Source organism: Oryx dammah, unplaced genomic scaffold (assembly GCF_014754425.2).
Source record: "Oryx dammah isolate SB20612 unplaced genomic scaffold, SCBI_Odam_1.1 HiC_scaffold_1, whole genome shotgun sequence".
In the NCBI taxonomy this organism is placed as follows: domain Eukaryota; kingdom Metazoa; phylum Chordata; class Mammalia; order Artiodactyla; family Bovidae; genus Oryx; species Oryx dammah.
Window position 1 is genome coordinate 47,215,451 of NW_024070185.1, and position 22,143 is coordinate 47,237,593.

At 37.0% G+C, this 22,143-nt stretch overlaps 1 protein-coding gene across 1 annotated transcript in view; it reads right to left on the reverse strand.

Moving 5' to 3' along the window:
* The window catches only part of CEMIP2 (cell migration inducing hyaluronidase 2), an 81,765-nt gene that overhangs the window by 27,453 nt on the left and 32,169 nt on the right, over positions 1-22,143 (reverse strand). Inside the window, exons 6-16 of the mRNA XM_040252310.1 lie at positions 21,372-21,560; positions 19,506-19,675; positions 17,980-18,189; positions 17,471-17,676; positions 17,259-17,328; positions 14,076-14,204; positions 12,427-12,515; positions 6,363-6,494; positions 4,699-4,734; positions 3,810-3,965; positions 1,144-1,321 (exon numbers count right to left, since the gene is read on the reverse strand). Coding sequence (XP_040108244.1) covers positions 1,144-1,321; positions 3,810-3,965; positions 4,699-4,734; positions 6,363-6,494; positions 12,427-12,515; positions 14,076-14,204; positions 17,259-17,328; positions 17,471-17,676; positions 17,980-18,189; positions 19,506-19,675; positions 21,372-21,560 — 1,565 coding nt within the window. The remainder of the gene's footprint in view (positions 1-1,143; positions 1,322-3,809; positions 3,966-4,698; positions 4,735-6,362; positions 6,495-12,426; positions 12,516-14,075; positions 14,205-17,258; positions 17,329-17,470; positions 17,677-17,979; positions 18,190-19,505; positions 19,676-21,371; positions 21,561-22,143) is intronic.

Consider the following 22,143-nt stretch of genomic DNA (forward strand, 5'->3'; position numbering starts at 1 on the left):
TTAGAAAATTCCAAGCTGATGAAACACTGGCCTTAAACAGCATGGATTCTCCTAGGCTGTGAGAACTCTAACTCTGCAACAAATGCAACACCTAAAAACTGTTTTTTCAGTATGACCATGTCAGTGATCACTAAACTCTATGTATGGAGAGAACACCCAGGCTGTAAGTGAGCTGCCAACCTCCACAATGGAGAGGCAATCCAAGACCCACCCTATTTACATGCAGCCCTGTCCACAGTGTAGCTCTTCCTCTTCCCCTGGAGTAATGCAGTCTAGACAAGAACCAGTTAATCAGTTTGCACCTGTGCCTCTGTTCCATGCCTCGGCTATTCACAAAAACCAGTTACAGACTTTGGTAAACTAACCTAAGTTCTCTTTTAAACTGGGGAACCACAGAATTTGCCTATGGACATGAACGACAAAACTAGGAGTCACTTTACAATTGTGGCTGCCTGTGGGAGCAAAAAGCAAGATGGTCTGAGACTCAATCTCTACACCACTGTCATCTTAGAAGTGGCAAGATGGGAAGAGGCTGGGGGTATATAATCAGATTGGCCTATGTATCGATGGTAAGGAGGGTGCTGGTGAAACTACTGAGAAAATGATTTTTGCGGCCTACTGTATTGTAAACAATTATTTCTAAGTCTTTTTTGCAATCTTCATAAAAATACTCCAATAGTTTATATCAGAAATAACCCAATTTGTTTCCTATCACCCCAGTATTTTTCTTCTTTCCCAATCTTTTATTCTCCAGCTCCCTAGGATAGATCTCAGAAAAGTAAAATACCAGGTAAAACCCAAATCTCTTTATGGATTATTATACTGAATTCCCCAAAATCATATGTCCTCTTATTCCTATGAAATTCTACAATTCCCACCACTGTATCATCACATTAAGTCATTTTCCCTTTGATGATATCACCAGAATATCAAAAATACTCTAGGTCACATGGGACTTCTGTTCTCACCCTAAACTCAGCAGGATAGAGTACCTGAAATCAGGAGTTACTCTTGCATAGAATTCGCCTCCCAAGCCTAAAAACTCAGTGCAAATCCCATCTTTGTGTTTCTTTCTCTGGAAATGTGCCATCCCTCTGCTTGGTACCCATAGTCACTGTATAGGAACCATAAGAACGTACTTACATGTGGACCAAACTTTATGAAGGAGATGTTATTTCTAGGGGTTATCTGCCAGGAATTCTTCATGAGGAAGCCAATAGCACTGGTATATCTATCTAAAGTTGGCACATATTTTTTGAAAGTGCACCTGGTGAGATGAATGGGCCCATCATAGATCTGAAAGCCTCTAATTGGAAATGTCCTGTTGAAATATAAAATTTTGTTTAATGCATATGGGCCCATCTGTTTAACAGCATTTCACTTACATATTTATTTCATAAATACTGTTAAATATCCCATATACACTAAGTACAATTCTAGGATACAGTGCTAATAAAGCAAGATCTCCAATCTAATGAAACCTATACTGCAGTGAGAAAGGCAAACAAAAACATAATGGGTAATTTCAGATAAGAGCATAACAAAAGACACAGTAATAGAATAGAATTGAGTAGGACAGAGATGCTATTTCAGATACAGTGAAGGCCTCTCCAAGAGGTGACTTTGCTTCCTTGAATCAACTCAGTTAAGATCTTTTCTTTGATAACTCGTAACATTTAGCTTTAATTCCGAAATCTCTAGCACAAGAAGACAAATCTGTGCTTAATCAGAGAGACCTCCTTTCAAGCCACTAAATAACAGAAATAAGGAGAAATAATATACTTAAAAGTACAAAAGTATAAGTCTGCAAGGCTTACTACAGCTAGATTGAGAAATTCATTTTATTCATTTTACTCCTTTCTGTCCAAACATAAGCTCCTTAACTTACTAATCACATGTTATTAACCATAATTAATGTACAAAACCCATAATATTCTGGATCCCTTAGGTTTTTCCCCTATTAAGTTTTTTAATGGCATTGCAGAGGACTTCTATAGCAACTAATTAGTTTATGACTTGGCAGTGTTTTACAATAAAAAATCATATACACTAGCAAGAAAGTCAAATAATCTGGTTAAAAATCTATGCCTATCTTTGTGTATCCAAGAATATATTGCAAAATGGTCCTGTGCCATAGAAAAAGCTGCAAAGATACAGTAAAATAAAATTAGGCCCATTGACCAACCAGCAATCTTTGTTTAAAACATTCCTTGCTAGCTAGCACAGAAGCAACAGCATTTTGAAGTAAAACTGGAGGCCAAAGTAAAATAAAAATAATGAAATTGAATTGCCCACCATTTTACTGCAGCCCATACCCAACTAATACAGCTTTTCTTTTTCCTTTAATTTACATATTAGAAGAAATAGCTTTGGCTTAATTGCGAAGAGCAGAGCACTGAAGCCAAACTAACAGGTTTTGAGTCCCACATTAGCTACTTTTAGTAAGTTACTCATTTACAAAGCAGGACAATGACAACACCTACCTCACCAGGCTTACAAGGATTAACTGAATAACAAAATATTCAGAACAGGGCCTGATACATAATAAATATTTAGTAAATGTTAACTATTAAAAATCCATGAAGTTCCTTTCCTAGTGGCTTCCATGGTCTAACTAAAAGAAGTTCTACAGATAGTATAGCATGTAGTAAAGACGTTTAGTATTTCCCAAAAATAAGCACAGGGGAGGCAGGCCAAGGATAGGCTGCCCTTTGCTAGAAGCTAGTTAAGCCCTTCAGCCAATATTTACCACCTGTCTCTTAAAGTCACCTGTCTGTCTGCCTTACCCTGCTGACCTGTCCTAGCCCAATATCCAGACGCAGTGGATAGCTTTAAGGGGACTGATGCTTAATGAAATCTGACATTAGCTCTGATATAAGGACTTTAGAACGCTAACTTTTCTCTACCTGGTTTTCTTACAAATAAAATGACGACAATTCTAAACTGTGGCTCAGAGCTGAGGTACAGATTAATTAGGTAATAGTTTCCCCAAAGTTCTGAAGAATCTTTATAGTGCTAAGTACTATTTTAATGACTGTGATTATTTTGACAGAAAACATGCCAAAAGTCTACCCCATACCCTTTCAATATCTGAAACATTGTTAATTATACAGCTAGTTAGGTTTTGAGTCAGCTTTGGCATCTATCAACTGATTTTCTAGAACTCTTTTCAATAAGTAATTTCTTTTTTCCAGTGGCTATTTCTTAAAACTAACATCACCATATTAAGGGAAAACTGATTTGATGTCCATAGTTTATGGTTTGGTAACTTTCTGTGGCTCAAGAAAGAAAAAAAAAAAAAAAAACTACCAGCTTATATAAGACTTTATCCAAGAAGGATAAACAGGATAGTTTCCTTCATTATAAAACTGATGTGGTGGTTTAGTTGCTACGTTATATCTGACTCTTGCGACCCCATGGACTATAGCCGGTCAGGCTTCTCTGTCCAAGGAATTTCCCAGGAAGGAATACTGGAGTGGGTAGCTATTCCCTTCTTCAGGGGAGCTTCCTGATCCAGGGATCAAACCCAGGGCTCTTACATTGCAGGTGGATTCTTCACCACTGAGGGAAGCCCCATAAAATTGATAATGACATCTATATATAATGTTTAATAGTTAATGCTCCAGAATCCCAGAGGATAATACAGACAATAGAAATAGCAATGATAATGAATCACTTTAATAATAATAAATATGGTGGGAAAAGTGTCACAGTGGGAATCTATTCAGGCTTATTATGGAAACTTTTTTAAGGGTTAGAGCTTCATTTATTGTTTAAAGGTAACATTCCTCTGATAAAGCAATGCTCACCTGTTCCTAGGTAATGTCCGAGGCTTCAGGTCTATCCCTCCAGTGCCTACATACTTGTTCTGACCACCCTGAAAGCCGTAATTCCTGCTCTCCCCTACAAACAGAGATTCAGATACCTCTTGGCTGGAACCTTCATCACTTGGGAAGCTTCCATCACTGTTAAAATAAGAATAATCATTAATCACACAGGAAGGCAAGCTATAACTTTAAAAACCTAAAAATATTCAAAGTAGCCAGTAGCTTCTTAAATACATATTAGTGAGTCATCAAAAGGTGCCTCTAAATTGTGAGTATACCTCTTATAAATTAATATGTGGTTTGCAAATTAGACTTAAACAAATGAGATTTAATTTAGCAGCAACAACTAATTATTTTAGTCTCACACAACAATATTGCAAATGAGGAGAATAAACTTGCCCTAAATACAACAACGAGATGACAAACATGTTTAAGATGGGCATGAGAGTAACTGTTATCTGGGGGAAAATATGTAACATAAAAAGTTCAGTTCTTAAGGACCATTGTGAAACGAGACCAACTTTTAAGAAAGAAAATATTTAATTTGCTGCCAACTTTTACTCCCTACCTCTTTATTCCCCTACTTTTTAAGATCTTTAATCGAAAGCTCAAGGGTTTTCTTCTAAGCAAAAAATTTGATGGGCCTATCCTTCTGTGCAATTCCAGCTAGAGCAACCTCCTACTTTGGTGTGAATTCAATTAATCAATAAAAATGTATTTTTGGCCCTCTAGTGGCATCAAGAAGTGAGTGCTATTTTTTTAATGTTAATAAATGATACAGCATTCCTGTGCTATCAAAAAAGAAAATCACGGTTATTTTACCTTACAACTTTAAAAGAAACAGATAGATATCTTTTAAGTAATTACAAACCTGGCAAAGGTCAGTCCTATTCCATTGTCTGCAAATCTAAAGAGAATGAAGGCACACTTTAATTTATCACATCATGTAAGAGGCAATTCTCTCAATATTTAATTGTCATAAAATCCAAGAAGTTCCAATAATATTTACTCTCCAAGACCACACAAAAACTTCACTCTCCAATAACTAAAAGCATAGTCTCCATAGTAAAGGCACCTGGTTTGAATCTCAGCTTTGCCAATTACTAGCTGTGTGACCTTGGGCAAGTTACTTGTGTGTCCCTCAGTTTTCTCACCTAAAGGCTGAAATAACACTATAAGCTTCCTCATAGGATGTCTGAAAGCATTAAAATGCTTATTCATTTCAACTATTTAGAACAGCATCTGGCACAGAGTAAAGAGCCCATGAAAAGTGAAAGTGTTAGTCACTCAGTGGTGTCCGACTCTGCAACCTCATGGACTGTAGCTCACCAGGCTCCTCGGTCCATGGAATTTTCCAGGTAAAAATACTGAAGTGGGTAGCCATCCCTTTCTCCAGGGGATCTTCCCAATCCAGGGATCAAACCCAGGTCTCTTGCATTACAGGCAGATTCTTTACCATCTGTGCCACCAGGGAAGCCCAAAGAGAATGTGTGTTAAAAGCCTATATTTACAATTTTTATCATTAGGTTGGCTCCCATATCTGTGTGTTCTGCATCCACAGATTCAACCAACTGTGGATAAGAAATATTTTTTTTTAATTCCAGAAAACTCCAAAACGCAAAATTTTGTCCAGTGCTGGGAACTATTTACATAGCATTTACATTGTATTTACAACTATTTAGGTAGCATTTACAGTCTTGAGTATAACAAGTACTCTAGAGATGATTTAAAGTATACAGAAGGATGTGTATAGGTTATATGAAAATACTGAATACTATGACATTTTATATAAGGATCTTGAGCGTCAAGATTTTAGTACTCAATGGGGTCCTGAAACTGATCCCCCATGAATACCAAGGAATGACTAATTTTTATCAATTAGATCGTAGTATTCTCTTCAAAACTTTTCAATATTAATTCCAAATGATTTCTACAGATTTTATACAGTGTCAGTTTTTTCATGATAAATGTCAAGCAACTAATGTCAGTATCAGCCAGAAAAAAACATTTTTCTAAACTCCTGAACACCAAATCTTAGCTTGACATACCTCAGACTTCTCCTAGAAGTATACAAACGGAAAAGAAGTGAGAGGCTTATTGCCTCAAGTCATGTTAAAACATAAGTCAACAGACTTATTAAGGTGGAATTCAACTTTTGTTTTGAATGGCACTGGAAGAGCATCATGAAACTGAGTTTCCAAGAGGAAGGAAAAAAGTGCAGGTAGTTTCGAAATCTTTATTTAGTTCTCTGACATAGACCATGTTTGTTATATGAAGTCCCAGTTTCTGTTTAATCTCATCAAAAAGCTCTCATGTCACCAGACAAGTTCAGTTCCAATAACAGCAGCAGAATGAGACAATTCCAAACATTTACAGTCGGTTAACATACTTCCTCAGAGCTTGTCCTGTCTATTAGTAATGATACTACGATTCCAGAAACCACCACTGTACTTTCGGTCTACTGAGTTTTTAAAAATAGCCTTAAAAATAAATACATCAGAGTCATCAGATAGTAACTTCATAGAGAATACCCACGCTGAATTCTGAACGACAATGTCTCCTCCTCTAACCCAAGCTCCATTGTCGTTATTTTTAAAAGCAATGAGCCTGTCAATTAAAGCAGCAACACGTGGCTTTTCAGGGTCTGCATCCTGATGAGGCCGAAACCTTAGGGTTGGGAGAAAAAAAAAAAAGAGAGACTTTTAAAGAGTAATGAAAAGGCAATGGGAATCAGCTATTTAAAATTATAAGCTTAAGTGTCAAAAAACAAGATTCAAGATTTTGTCTTGACCAAAACAAGACAAAAAAACAAGACACAACTTAATATCTGCATTTAAAATACTGGAAAAAAAAATCACAAATTTGCAGAGAACTGATTTCATATTTCAGTTTGTTTTTCATCAATTTATCTTATAGAGTGGACATTACAGAACATTCCAAGTACTAAAGCACTTCAAAAATAAACCAAAACCTCAAACTAAGAAATACAGCATGTCTTCATGAATTCTTAACTTACATGATATTAAAATAAACTTACTGAGTAAATTAATCATATATTTCAACATACATATCTGTGAACCAGAGTATTATTTTAGTTGTGTGCTGCTGAAATGTTTTCGATATAGAGGGAAATCTGGGTTCCATGTCTCTAAAATACCTAAATTTAAAAGAGATTATATTTATAGAATATTAATCAGCCATAAAAAATGAAATTTTGCCATCTGTGATGCAGATGGACCTAGAAGGTATTCTGCTTAGTGAAATAAGTCAGACAAAGAAACACAAATAAATGCTCCACATTATCACTTATATGTGTAATCTAAAAAATAAAACAAATGAATATAACAAAAAAAGAAACAGATTCACAGATACAGAGAACAAACAAGTAGTTATCAGAGTAGTTACCAGTGTGGAGAGAAGGGAGGAGGGAGCAGATAGTGGTATGGGATTAAGAGATATAAACTACTATGCATAAAATAAACAGGGCTTCCCAAGCAGTGCTAGTGGTAAAGAACCCACATGCCAGTGCAGGTGACATAAGCAACACAGGTTCAATCCCTGGGTGGGGAAGGTCCTCTGGAGGAGGAAATGGCAACCCAAGCAACAAGGATATACCATACAGCACAGGGAAATTAAGCCATTATTTTATAATAACTTTAAATTAAAAGACACTGACTCCTTGGAAGGAAAGTTGTGACCAACCTAGATAGCATATTGAAAAGCAGAGTCATTACTTTGCCGACTAAGGTCCATCTAGTCAAGGCTATGGTTTTTCCTGTGGTCATGTATGGATGTGAGAGTTGGGACTGTGAAGAAAGCTGAGGGCCGAAGAATTGACGCTTTTGAACTGTGGTGTTGGAGAAGACTCTTGAGAGTCCCTTGGACTGCAAGAAGATCCAACCAGTCCATTCTGAAGGAGATCAACCCTGGAATTTCTTTGGAAGGAATCATGCTAAAGCTGAAACTCTAGTACTCTGGCCACCTCATGCGAAGAGTTGACTCAGTGGAAAAGACTCTGATGCTGGGAGGGATTGGGGGCAGGAGGAGAAGGGGACGACAGAGGATGAGACGGCTGGATGGCAACACCGACTCGATGGACATGAGTCTGAGTGAACTCCAAGAGTTGGTGATAGACAGGGAGGCCTGGCATGCGGCGATTCATGGGGTCGCAAAGAGTCGGACACGACTGAGCAACTGAACTTTAAGTGAAGTATAATCTATAAAAACACTGAATCATTGTTGTACATTTGACACTGCTGCTGCTGCTAAGTCACTTCACTCGTGTCCGACTCTGTGCGACCCCATAGATGGCAGCCCACCAGGCTCCCCCATCCCTGGGATTCTCCAGGCAAGAACACTGGAGTGGGTTGCCATTTCCTTCTCCAATGCATGAAAGTGAAAAGTGAAAGTGAAGTCGTTCAGTCATCTCTGACTCTTAGCGACCCTATGGACTGCAGCCTACCAGGCTCCTCCGTCCATAGGATTTTCCAGGCAGGAGTGGGTTGCCATTGCCTTTGCCAACATTTGACACTAATATACTGTAAATCTATTATAATAAAAATATAAAAAATAAAATATCAGCACTTTAAAAAGTAGACTGTATTTCATCGACTTATTAGTTATAAAGACTTAATTTTACTTTTTCTTTCTCTTCTGAAAACGTTTACAAGGATCTTAATGAAAAGACCAAGGAAAAAAAACTGGTGTCAAAAAATGTTAAGTGTAACAGATCAAATAATTCCAGAAGGTCTCCTAATTTAAAATAAGATCGCTTCCATCATAATCTTACAAAGCTGGGGAGGTGGAGAAAGAAAAACTAGAGAGCTTTACAAAAACCCATTCAGCAAGTTGAGATGCTTCAACCATATAACCATGAAGTATCATTTGCACAAATTGCTATTATGAAAGTTGCTGGGACATGGTAGTGCCCACCAAAGATGTATGTATGTTACGATGGGAGAGGCAGCTATGCAAAGAAAGCAGCAAGTGCAAAGGCATGAGCGAGCTTGGCATGCTCAAGAACAACAAGCAGGTTGGCTGGTAAGTACAAAGCAAGAGGAAGAGGACAGAGAGGAAGGCATGTTTCAGGCAAGGATGTGGTTCTTTATTCTAAATGCAAAAGGAAAAGTAGAATGGCGGTGCCAGGGGCTGGAGGGAGGAAGAAATGGGAAGGTGATGGTCAAAGGGTATAAAAGCTTTAGTTTTACAAGATAAATAAATTCTAGAGAGCTAGTCTATAGGTCTTTTGACAAAAAACTAATTTTTTACTTCATAAAATAACATCCATAAAGGAGACAGAAGGAAACTTTGCCCTTGATAGTTCATAGGTGTGTACTTATTTCCAAACTTACTGAGTTCTTGACACTATATATGCACAGCTTTTTACATGTCAATCATACCTGAAGAAAGTAGGTGGGTCAATAAGTGTGATGGAAAGTTGTCAGAAACATGGAGTCAGAGCAATGATATACCGAATTTCACTTTTTAACTGGTCACTAGGTGCTACTTGGTGACAGGATCATGGAGAACAGATAATAAGGACAGCACTCTAGAAAGCGCTCCACCCACCCTTAAGACTGTGTATGTGACCCCGTACACTAAATAGCTCTGACCTAAGGGGTAAAAAGACTGAGCCGTCGCCCACTCTTCTGGCATTGTAGCTGCTGCCAAACAGCTCTGCGGTCATTACATAATATCAAGCAGATGGAACAGTTTTGGAAAGGAAACTACACAATGTTCTAAAAGAAAGCCAAAAAAAAAAAATACAATAAAGCAACATCTAATTTTCTGCTGTAGCCATCTCATTTTTTCTGAAATTCCTATCCATATAAATCGTTGACCACTTGCTTAAATACCCTTTATTTTTCATCTTCCTTTCCACTTAGGCTGTAGAAAATGCAGCTAATTTTCCATCCCCTTCAATTTATGAGCCTTTAGCACACTTCCCGACTCTCACTTGTCTTCTGCTTTAAATGTACTAGTCGGTTTTCATGTTCTTTTACTCTCTTAGATGAAATTTCCCTGTCTTAACCTGAGAGCTTTCTGGAGTTAAAATATTCTATCTTTGGATTCTTATAGTTTTACATCTTGAAGATACAAGGAAAGACTCATCTGATTAAGTCAACTTCCCCTTTGATGAACACATTAAATACCTTCTGAATCCCATGAACTGGATGTTTAATTCATGGGCTGACTTATTACTCATTTGTGTTTGAGTTTCATCATTTTTAGTCATGTCTAGACTGCATGAATGCATGTGGCATATTTTATTCATCAGTTTATACAAAATTAAATGTATATACTAGCTGCCAAATGTCTTATTACTCTTCTACAATCAGTTCTTCTCAATAACAACTTCCAAATGGAGTCTAACTCCTTCCACCATGTATGCTTTATAAACTAGTGAGAAAAGTATAGAGAGCACAGAAAAGATTATCATTACCATGATATCAGACATGCATACACAGGGAAGGGAGCTTCTCTGGCCATTATGAATAGGTTGTTTTATTATCAAATATAATGAAAATATCAAGATTCTGAAATATATTTTCTTCATTCATCCCTTCATATACACACATATAATTTTTAAGGCAGATAAGAGTCGATTGTGTTTTATGTAAAGATTTTTTGATTAATACTATTAATACCTTAGCAAAGCACACATTACTAGTTCTACCAGTTATAACAAACTCTCAAAAAACAGTAGTAATCTTCTAGCAAGATTCCTTTGTTTTGTCAGTTAATATTCTCTTTTTGGTTCATAATTTATTGCCATCTATATGCTCCTTTTTCATCTCAAATTTATCTCCTGTTTTTCTACGTCATATCTTGCTCAGCTATTAAGTGTCTACCACTCAATGTATTTAAACAATACTCACAATTTCTCCACTTCTCAAACATGATCTGATTATTGCTTTAATATTTTTCAGGCTTAACTTGATCTTTCATAATTAGTAGTTTTACTAACTTATTTCCCCAGTTTTACTGTGTCACAGGGATTCTGCTTCACTGACCTAAAGTGTGGCTCCCACTTTATTCCCTTGTGAACAACACCTGGCATCCTCTTCTTTAAGTGCCACCCCTGGTGGCTCAAATGGCAAAGAATTTGCCTGCATTGCAAGAGACCTGGGTTCAGTCCTTGGGTTGGGAAGATCCTCTGGAGAAGGGAATGGAAATCCACTTAAGTATTCCTGCTTGGAGAATTCCATGGACAGGGGAGCCTGGCGGGCTACAGTCCATGGGGTTACAAAAAAGTAGGACGTGACTGAGTGACTAACACATTCGTGTTTTCTCTTGACCTTTTATTATTGTGTCACAACGATCCTGCTTCACCAACCTACAGTGTGGCTCCCACTTTATCCCTTTGTGAACAACAGCATCTGGCATCCTTTTCTTAAATGACTGCAAACAGACTCTATTAAACCTAGCACCTTTTCAAATCCTTTAGTTGGTCAATCCATCTGAAGTATAGAAAAATGACATACACACAGCTTCTACTGAATATGACCTTAAGTTGCCATCTTTTCCAGAAAATTTTGTTTCCAATGGAGACGTTTTATTTATTTTGGCTCATATCATGCTCATGCTCAGTCATTCAGTTATGTCTGACTCTTGCAACCCCATGGACTGTAGCCCACCAGGCTCATCTGTCCATGGGATTTCCCAGGAAAGAATACTGGAGTAGGCTGCCGTTTCCTCTTCCAAGGGATCTTTCTGACTCAGGGATTGAACCCATGTCTCCTACATCGGCAGGCAGATTCTTTACCACTGAGCCACCTGGAAAATGACTGGGATATAGATCAGCATTTCAACAAAGTGTTTGTTTTTTTTTTTTAACATGCACTATATAAGCCAAAATAAATTAAATGTCTCCAATAGAAACAAAATTTCCCAGAAAAAATGGCAACTTAAGGTCATACACAGTTTCTACTGAATATGACCTTAAGTTGCCATCTTCAGGAAAATTTTGTGTCCATTGGAGACATTTTATTTATTCTGACTCATTTACAGGATGTTAAAAAAAAAAAAAAACTTTGTTGAAATGTTGATCCATATTCCAATTACATTTTGTGGTTATAAAGGAGAATAACAAAGAGCCCAGCTATGATGTGAATCTGAGACTACAAACCACTGAACCAGAACTAGCTTGATCAAGTTTGAGACTTTTCCCTTTGAAATAGATTTAATGCAACATTCCATTTTGACCACTAACAATAAATTACATATTCCTTGGTTTTCAGGGATTATATTAAAACGTCTTAGCTTGTTTTTCGATGAATCATATTTTACTGTAGGCCAAATTTGGACCCTTTTCCAACATATCTCTCTTCTTTTTATTTCTCTTTCTACAGCTCCTTCTAATATCAATTTGCAACTGTCAAAAAAGAGAAGAAGCATCCATTTCTTTGGCATCTCACTAAGATAAAAAGCCCAACCACAGTACCTAGAACAGCATAATAAATGTTTTTTCAAAACCCTCCTACAAACCTTAAAAACTTCAGTTTATCTATGTTACTGGAGAAGAGGGCAATGGCTCAACTCAGAAAGTTTTACTTTGACAAGATATGGCTTGAGTGTGACTTAAAAGGACCAGTTCTACCTTGCGCTGTTATCCAAACAGAGGTACTCCCTTGGGTCAGCAGCACTAGCATTGGTTGTTTTGACACCTTTGTCAATAAATAAGCCAGCCTGGAAAAAATAATAATGGACTGAAATGAATATAAATCCCAAATTATAATGACATATAGGATACATGAAAATACGTTTTAGCTTATCACATCTACCAAAAAAGGAGGGAGAAGAGGTAAACAGCCAAACAAAAGTATTACAAAAATGGCTACTTTATTGGTTTGTTTTTTTTTTTAATAATTTTACTCATTTGGTCAAACCTTTCTTTAGTGCCCACCTTGGGGGTCACCAAGAATTATATGTCACCCAGAAAACCAGGGTCTTTGCTGCTACTTCATAAACGAGGAGCAAGATATGCAATTAAATAAACAATTACAATACAATATAGCAAGCATATAACGAAGGAAATAGATGATGCTTTGGCAGCACATAAGAAAGGCACCAAGATGAGACTTTCTATGAAGGCAGGAGAGAGAATTCAGGGAATGTTCTGAATTCAAAAGCTGACACTTGAAGGGACCAGCCACACAGAAGACCAGGTCAGAGACTGAAGGGCAGGGAGTGGGTGGGAAACATCTAAAGAACCCCGAGGAAAGCACTCCAGGGAATCATTTGTACAAAACCTCTGGGGATGAGAGAAAGCATGGCACATCTGAGGGGAAAAAACAATCTTAGATGGATTATCAGGAAATATATGGAGAGAGGAAGAAGACTAAAGAGAAGCAAATGCCTGATGATGCAGTCAGTATGCTTAAGAATCAAGACAACGGGATTTTAATAAAGGGTACGTAATCCACTGCATTTTAAGAAAGAATACTGTAGTCTCAAATTTAACAAATTTAAATTTAAAATCTAACAATCCACCCTTTATTCAGATCTAATATCTTTTATTTTAAATTGATATAGTGGAATACTACATTTCCTCACGGTACATGATATTACAAAATTAATTAGAATGAGGTGTTTTTTGTAATACCACCAATAATTTTAAAATTTTGAGGACTTCTACTTTGAAGTGCTGTTTTCAATTATTACCACTCTTAATCAACTATTCAGTTCATAAATATCACAATTCTGTGTAAAGCTTTTTCCTCTCTTTAGTCTTCATCAAGTGATTCTAAGTTCTTCAAATTATATCACACTTAGGTTTTTAAAGGATCCTCTGAGTTTCATAAAGGGAAATTATTCATTGAACTTTGATGTGGATCACATCAGAGGAAAGAATCTGGGCACTGTTCACATAATAAAAATATCAAGATGCCTCAAGAGTACAAAATGAACCAGATGCATTTTATCACCAAGGAGGTTAAGTGTCAAATACCATGAAAATCAGAGTTCCTAAATGGCCTTTCACATATTTGACCCACATATCATTTTAAATTAGGTCAAATACTCTTAAATAATATTTCACTGTTCACATAACTATATTAAATGTCCAATAGGACATTCCATCAGCACTAAGAGAAGAGAGAAAATATGCCTTTTAAGACCCAAAAGCATATAATATACTAATGTGTACATCCTTAGAAACATGCAATAACATCTCTCAGTTGTAATCACAGTAGTCCATCCTTTACCCTGTAAATTACACATACCGATTGTTAAAACTTAGGAACCTACCTTAAAACTTGAATGGACCCTGTTGTTATAAAATATTCCCAGTGGAGTGAGTTCTGGTTTTGCTAAGAGCTGCAATCCACTGGATTCCCCCGTAGGTTCCTTGTGGAATAAATACCATATTCCAGCATCCTATAATTAAAAGGGCAAGGTCATTAAAGGCATCCTTTTATAAAACCACTCTATGAAACACCCTCACGTAAACTAAGCATTTCACAAACAAGTTTAATCTTTTTAACACGAATTATTCATTGTTTCAGGTTCAGAGTTGACTTTAAAAAGTTGTGCACTCATGTAGCCAACTCTCAAAGCAGTGGATCAGGTTTGATTTTTTTTTAAGCAAGTTTAATTTTGCTTTTAAGATGGGACAAAAAAAACTGGCTGATACCAAAATTTTATTCAAAATAACTTTCCTATCATTAACTTTAAAAAGTCATGCAGAACTAGAACCAAACAAGCCTCCCTTCCTTTCACATGACCAGGACAGGATAGCCTTTTAGCAATATGGGTTTTTTTTTCTATTTACCTCCAAACCTGATCAATAGATGAGTCATACCTATTAAACAACTATCCATCAACACACAGAGATCACTGACTTCTTTCAAACAACTCCAATGCCATTCCTATCCTGAGGCAAATTTTTGCCAAAGAGAAAAAACCACCACATGCATGAATCAGGATGCTGTCTCAGTCTGGGTCCTGTCTGTTCAATCTCAGTGTTACTTACCTTAACTGGAGCAGCGGAAGAGTTTGAAATTTTCTGACACTCAAAATGGGATATAAAATAAAATGAAATGTTCTTAATCTCTGTGACAATTTTTTATTTTACAATTTAATTAAAAATCAGCCCAGTGTGAAGGACAACTTCACATCAACACTGATTAAGCAGATTGCTAAAACTCAAATATATAGTCCAAAATTACAGTATCAATTCAAATTTAGCAGACATTCATTTAGTGCCAGGTATACAATAGGCTATTCTCAAAGAATTCATAGTCTAATGGGAAACATAGAGGCAACTAAAGTATAGCTAATAAGTACTATACTAGTTTTGACAAAGTCCTTTAGGAACATAGATGAATTGTGGAAAACATTATCAGCAAAATGAAAGCAGTATTTGGCATTTTTCCATGATAAAACTTTACAGATAGGTCTCAGTAAAAACAAACTCCTCTGAAGAATGTGTCTGCCACCTCTATGCTTTTGGGCACAAAACGGACTCAGAGGGCTATGAAGAAGGCTCCACACCATAGCCTTATAAACTAAGGGCAGTGAACCCTCCCAAGACGCAGTAGAGTTTGGGGCTGGGGGATGGAAAAAGGGGGCTAAGGAGGTAGCAGCTGTTTCCTGTTAAAACACTGTGGTGTCAAGACAGGTAAAGGGAGCTTTGTAAAAGGCAGTGGAAAGGTACAAGAAAAAAGGGTTTGATTTACTTTGGGAGGAAAACCCTTGCCAAAACATGAGCTTGACGGGAGCAGTTTTTCTAGACAGAAAAAAAAGAACTCACAGAATGAAAAGGGAGAAGAACACATAAGAGATGGGAAAAGATAGACACCTGCTTTCTTCTTTTCTCAAATGAGCCCTCATAAGGATGCTGGCAACCTCAACTTACATTTTTCATGGACTCTTTGCAATTTACTTTGATCTGCAAGCCATGACTTCTGAAAATAGCTGAAAGGAGTCTCTGCTCTGTGTTCATTTGTAATGTAATGCAGATCAGATGATCCTGGGGTAAGACTGCACATCAAATCCCTGGCCACCTCTACCCAAAATCTCATCTTCCAACTAGAAACTCTCAGTACAAATCCTATATGGGCTCAACAAATATTTGATGAAACAGGAATGAATAGAAGACTGAAATGATTGAATGTCCAGGTCTCTGCCCTGTCAAGTAAGAATCTTATGCTTTATGTTTTTAAGAAAAACCACAGATATAAATTCTACCATCACCCAGTGATACCTGCTTTCTTGCTGTCTTAAAGAAATACTCCCTTCAAGTAATTTTTTCCTTTATTCTGGAAAACAATGATAGATATTCCTTTCCTTTTTAAAATGTTAATAGCCATGATGTATGTGTATGAATATTCAGGTTTTGCTGCAAAGCTCATATTTCTGTGCTATAGTTTTCAGCACAGATATAATCATAGTAGTATTATGTCTTAAAGATTCATTTGTACATTATAAATTAGCAGCTGTATTATAAAAACACTCAATTACAGATGTAAATTTCTCCGAGTTTATCCAGGAGACATTTCTGTCATCCAAAAATAGTTAATTTATTCTCTTAAATTATCCCTGTGTATGTGAAACAATTTAAGGCACATAACTAGTACATGGCACACAGCTGAACCTCCCTAGTGGTGCAGTGGCTAAGAATCCTCCCGCCAATGCAGAGGTCACAGGTTCGACCCCTCATTCAGGAAGATACCACATATCTCAGAGCAATTAAGCCTGTGTGCCACAACTACTGAGTCTGTGCTCTACAGTCCCACGCGCAGTAACTACCAAGCCCGCATGGTGCAACTACCGAAACCCGTGTGTCTGGAGCCTGTGCTCCACAGCAAGAGAAGCCACCACAGCGGGAAGCCCACTCACCACGATGAAGAGGGGGCTACTTTCTCCAACCAGAGAAAGCCACAGAAAAGCAACGAAGACCCAGTGCAGCCAAAAATAAATTGATAAATAAAATAAAGGCACACAGCTGAGTCCTTGCTTTACTAAGGAGGTGGATTTTCCAAGTGTATAAAATCCCTATATTTAACAAAAAGGATATGCCCCTTTGACCAGAATGACCATTGTCATAATATTCTACAGAATAACCCAGTCTCAAAAGGCTTTTTTTACTCATGAACATATGACTGAAATAGGAGAAGCCAGAAGGATTGTACATAATACACTAAAAATATACTCTGGAGATGACATGATAACCCGATATACTAGCCCCCTCTTTTCTTCCATTTAGCATCTGTCTTTGTACACTCATAAATACTAGCTGGCACAAACGATGTGACGAAACAGAAGAACCATCTCAACCACAGCCTGCTCTGAGAGCAGGCTGAAATAAGCAGTACCAGAAAGCAAGGTGCTTGAGTTAGACTACCACATACTCTGTTGCATATACATATAAACCAGAACACTTACAAACAAGAATGCAAAAAACAACCAATGCACTTTAGTGTTATTTACCTGTGAGCCTGCAGCTGCATTATTAATCAGATTATTGTTGGGATGAGCAATCCAGAAAGTTGAAACAGCCCTGAAAGGCATTTTTTTAAAGGTGATTTAAATATTCATCAGGAAAAATCCCATCTTCTAAAAACCTCCCACTAAACATATCCCCCAAAAGCCAACAGGCCTTAGCCATCACACGTGAGCTTTCCACTTCACCAATTACTCACATACAGTCAGTGGCAGGCACAGGGATATAATTTCCAAAAACTTTTTCCCGCATGGTGATGCACATGGAGTTATTCCGATCCGTGGGAAGGAGTGTGCCTGGTTTGGTGAGGAGTCCCAGATTGTGGAACAAAGTATTTCTCTGTTCAATACCATCTTCCAGAAAGAAACAATGACCCAGTGTGTCAAATCCGACAGTGTCTTTTATCTGCCAAAATACAAGTGTATAATGTCACTGGTAAAAAGACTGGCTGTGGTTGACAAGTGCTATTCATGAGGCACGCTAAGTACAAAAGCAAAAAATTTTCATCTTAGCTGATGGGGCAAAGTCAAATGTCAGGGTTCACTGATCTCTTAAGAGAACAGAGAAAAACAGCAGAATTCTCAGGAAAGTAGGACAGAGTAAGACCTGTGGTCCAACAGCTTACTTGTATAAAACTGATAAGTCATGGGAATGAAGGAGAGGTGACTGTTTTCATAAAATGTATCAGCATAATATGAGGTTACTTACCAGCAAGCCATTTGTCCCATGCACAGTGATGCACCTTGAGAAGCTGTGATGAATAGATAGGCCATCCACAAATGTTGCATGTCTGTACCCTCCTTTGTAATCCACATCTCCACACAGATGAAAATGAACAGGGTACCGCCCCAGGTGCTGCTGACCCATGTGTTTCAATTCCACATGAGAAAGATGGACTGAAGTAAAATTTTTCCTTATCTATAAGATAACCAAAAATCAAACTAACACATAAGCAAAGTAGCTTAGGGTAAAGTAGCTCAGAAGCAAGGTAACAAAATACATTGTTTTTTTTTTTTTTTTTTTTTAATATTTATTTGGCTGTATCAGGTCTTAGTTGCAGCGTGCAGGATATTTGTTGGGTACATGGGCTCTCTAGTTGCCCTGTGGTAGGTGGGATCTTAGTTCCCTGACCAGGGATCGAACCTGAGTCCCCTGCATTTGAAGGTGGACTCTCAACCACTGGATCACCAAGGAAATTCCCCCAAAATATTGTTTTAATAGAAAATATCTGAAGGAGACCAGACATGAAAGCATTTTTCTTTCACATCCTGTTTTCTTGGATCTCCAACTCAGAATTTAGCAAATGCTTCTTTACATAAATGAATATTTTAAAGAGTAATAAAAAATAGCCTCTTATTAGGAACCAAGGAAAGTTAACCAGGAAGGCTACAAAAATGATTTTTGTATATATGTGTGGGTTTGTTCAAATATTTTGGTCATTTCCTATCTGGTCTTGTTCTTTCATTTCTATAATCTCCACTGTAGTTTGATCAATAATTATTTCTAAATCCTCCTTCAATGATTTAGTTAGCATATAATGTTGTTTACTTCTGTTCTTTTTAAAAAATGCCTCTATGATCCCCAACCTAAGCAGTCTCAATATTTATAAACTCTGGATTTTCAATCATACTACTAAAAACAAAGTCATGACACTGACCAACATTTCAGAAATCAGTGTAACAGAAACATAGCCAAAAAGAATATCCTACTCAACACACAAAACTGATTTTAAGACACATGTAGCCAAAAAGCAGCCCAGGAGTCCAATAGATTAGTACATAGAGCAACATTTAGTATATAATAAGTGCTCAGTACTTTTACAGAATAAAAAATCTGCATATAAAAAATATCTTTACAGAAACATATCTTGAATTTGTACATTACTACTGCTTACCCTTTCAGAATATCATGTTTTTAAAAAAATGATCCTTTCAGAGATTGCATGCATGATACTGAGATTATTTGTTTTTTTTGTCTGTATAACAGATTCTTCCCAACATAAATTGATTTCATTCTTCACAGGACAATTCTTAAATGATTTAACTAAGAGTCCAGATCAACTAAATAAAGATATAATGTTATCTTTTAATCATCTAAAATCTCCTTGTCATTGGAAAGATAAATAAAATGTGATATCAATAGCCATAAGGATGTCATTCCAAAACTTGAAAGCTTTGTCAAACATGTACTTAGCAGTCACAGTTTCAAAGAATTCATCAAATCCTTTTGCCTACCATGACATGTCCTCCAAAGGTATCATAATCAAAGAACTGACACTGATTTTCAGCATAGCATGAGTCTTCCATTTCTCCTCGGATAACAATATTCTGGGTAAGAATTCCAACCTCAGCTCTCATGTCTACACCATCTATAATCTCACCCATGTGCAGGAACTGAGGCGTTTCTGGTTGACGAGGGCAAGGCAAAAATAACATCAGAACAAAGAAAACAGAAAGCTTACATCAAAAAGACAGTAATCTTTATCTTGTAACTTCAAGACATTATTAAATTGTTTGTTTCCATTCTTCAATACCTCAGAACAAAAGAATCCCAGGAAGCAGAGATTTTATGGATTTTCTACTCTAATCACCCACACTCAATGCCCTTAACCCTCACTCCCAACTATCAAACCCACACACAGAGAGCTTACCCCTCCCTAAAGTACTGGGTCAGCTAAAAAGTTCCACTTGGGTTTTTCCAGAAGATGTTACATAAAAACTCAAACAAACTTTTTGGCCAAGCCAAGAGTTCATTCTTCTCTTGAGCAGCACCAGTAATCTGGACCCCAACTAAGAATCCATGCTGTCTCTCTCTGCTTCCTGTCCATGCTTTTGTTCCACTCCCCTGAGGACACATGAATACCCAAGTACATGCCGTACCTAGGAAAGCTAATGGTTTGGTAGATGTTGATAATAGGGTGGAAAGTTTTTTTTGCTTCTCCTTCAAAGCTAAAGTAACCTGCCTTTGGACATTAACAGTCCAGAAATAACCACCTTTTCTTTCCACTTCTTATTTTAATATTATTATGCACTTTTAAATCCCTACCTTTACTAAAAACTTAGAAACACTTTACCAACGAGCTTTTATCTGATCTTAACTATACAAACTCAGGAAGGAAAAACACAAATAAACCAAATAATGGAGACTCATTATCATGTATACTTGTTAACAACAATGAGAATTTCCAAACAAAATTAATGCCAGATGGTATGATGATTTTTTAGTTTTTAGTTTTCTGCTTATGGCCTGTATGGTCAAGAAGGAAACGTACAACACTGAGTGAAGCAGGAAAAAACTACCAAGTGAGTCAATTTCATTTTTTTTAAAGCAAAAAAGTTTCCTTTAACCTTGAAAGTTCTAAATTACCCATTGAGTGAGTACTTATTAAATAGCTACTCTAAATTCGTTTGTTTTGTATCATAAATGTGTAATGCATAATTTTTATTACAGAAGCAAGGAAAGCAATATAATGAATGAATGCACAATGAATCCCATAACTGAGGTAATGAAGGAAGAAGCTTTGCCTATCATCAGCCTCAAAATAAGTAACTGGTAAATGTCAGTCATCCTTTCTAAACAGAGTTTACAGTAAGGATCTCATTGTATATTGCTCTCTCCCAAAAAAATACATTTGTCAAGATTATGATAGTATATGTAGTTTTATGAAAATATCTTTTTGGTTTCATTTTAAATATTTGTGAGATCTACTTGTGGCCAAGAAAGCAGACACTCAAAGACCATGAGTTTCATTTTTTTACATAAAAACGAGACACTTCTATTTAAAAAATAAACCTAGTTTACTATTATCTAATAGAAAAAAAATTCAATGCATTTAGTTTGTATCTCTTTTTTTTTAAACATAGAAACTGGCATAAAACACTGATTTGTCTATAATACATCATTAGCAACAACATTATTGCTCAATGACTACTTTTATCTAACATCCTCTGGGACTCTAGTGTTCAAAGCACCCCACTGCTAAGACCTTCAATATTGATGATGATGATGATGACAATGACGATTGAAGGAAAAACAAAGAATCCCAAGAATCATATCTCAAGAAGAGTGTTTTCCAAGAAGCCTTCTGAGCAGTCTGATACCTTTGACTTTGACCTGGAAGCGGCTGCACTCAGGACAGGGGAGAAGAGTAAACTCTTCTGCTTGGTACATGGAATAGTCCGTGCTTGCGACCACAATCTGATCTCCGGGTTCCCAGCTACTAACATCATCCAGCAGGTGCAGTTTTACTCCATCTATGGCCTCTACCCTGAAACCTGAAAAAGAAATACCTAGACCAAAAAGCAAGAAAGAAACTGATTTTTTTTTCTAAAAAAAAAAATCACTGATTCACAAATCAAAAGATAAATGTAAGTCAGCAATGCTTCAATCTGACCCATGCACAGGAAAAGATAGGACATGAACACACATAATCTTAACATTAAGAATAAAAGCTGGCCTTAGGTGATTTCTCACTTCTAGACCTTTGCTCATCATTTAGTCTCTGTCCACAGTGTCCATCCACTCTTAATTTACCAACCAAGATACTATTCATCTTATAAAGTTCAGGCAAACCTTTCTGGACTTCCCAAACATCCTCTTGGAAGTAACCATTCTCTCCAGTATTCTTATTCTGTTATTTTTCTCTGGTATGATTAGTATCATTCCAATGGGAAGACAGCTCACTTTCCTGGAAGCTCCATCAGTGAAGAGAGCAAAGCTCAGCCACCATGTATTGACTGCTGTCTCACAGTGCAGACTCATAAAATGCCTGCTGAAGGGATGAGTGTCCCCACTATCATCTGCAAAGTGACCTAGAGGCCACATGATAGCGCCCCAGTCCAACTCAGCACCTTTCCTGGGATAACATCAGAC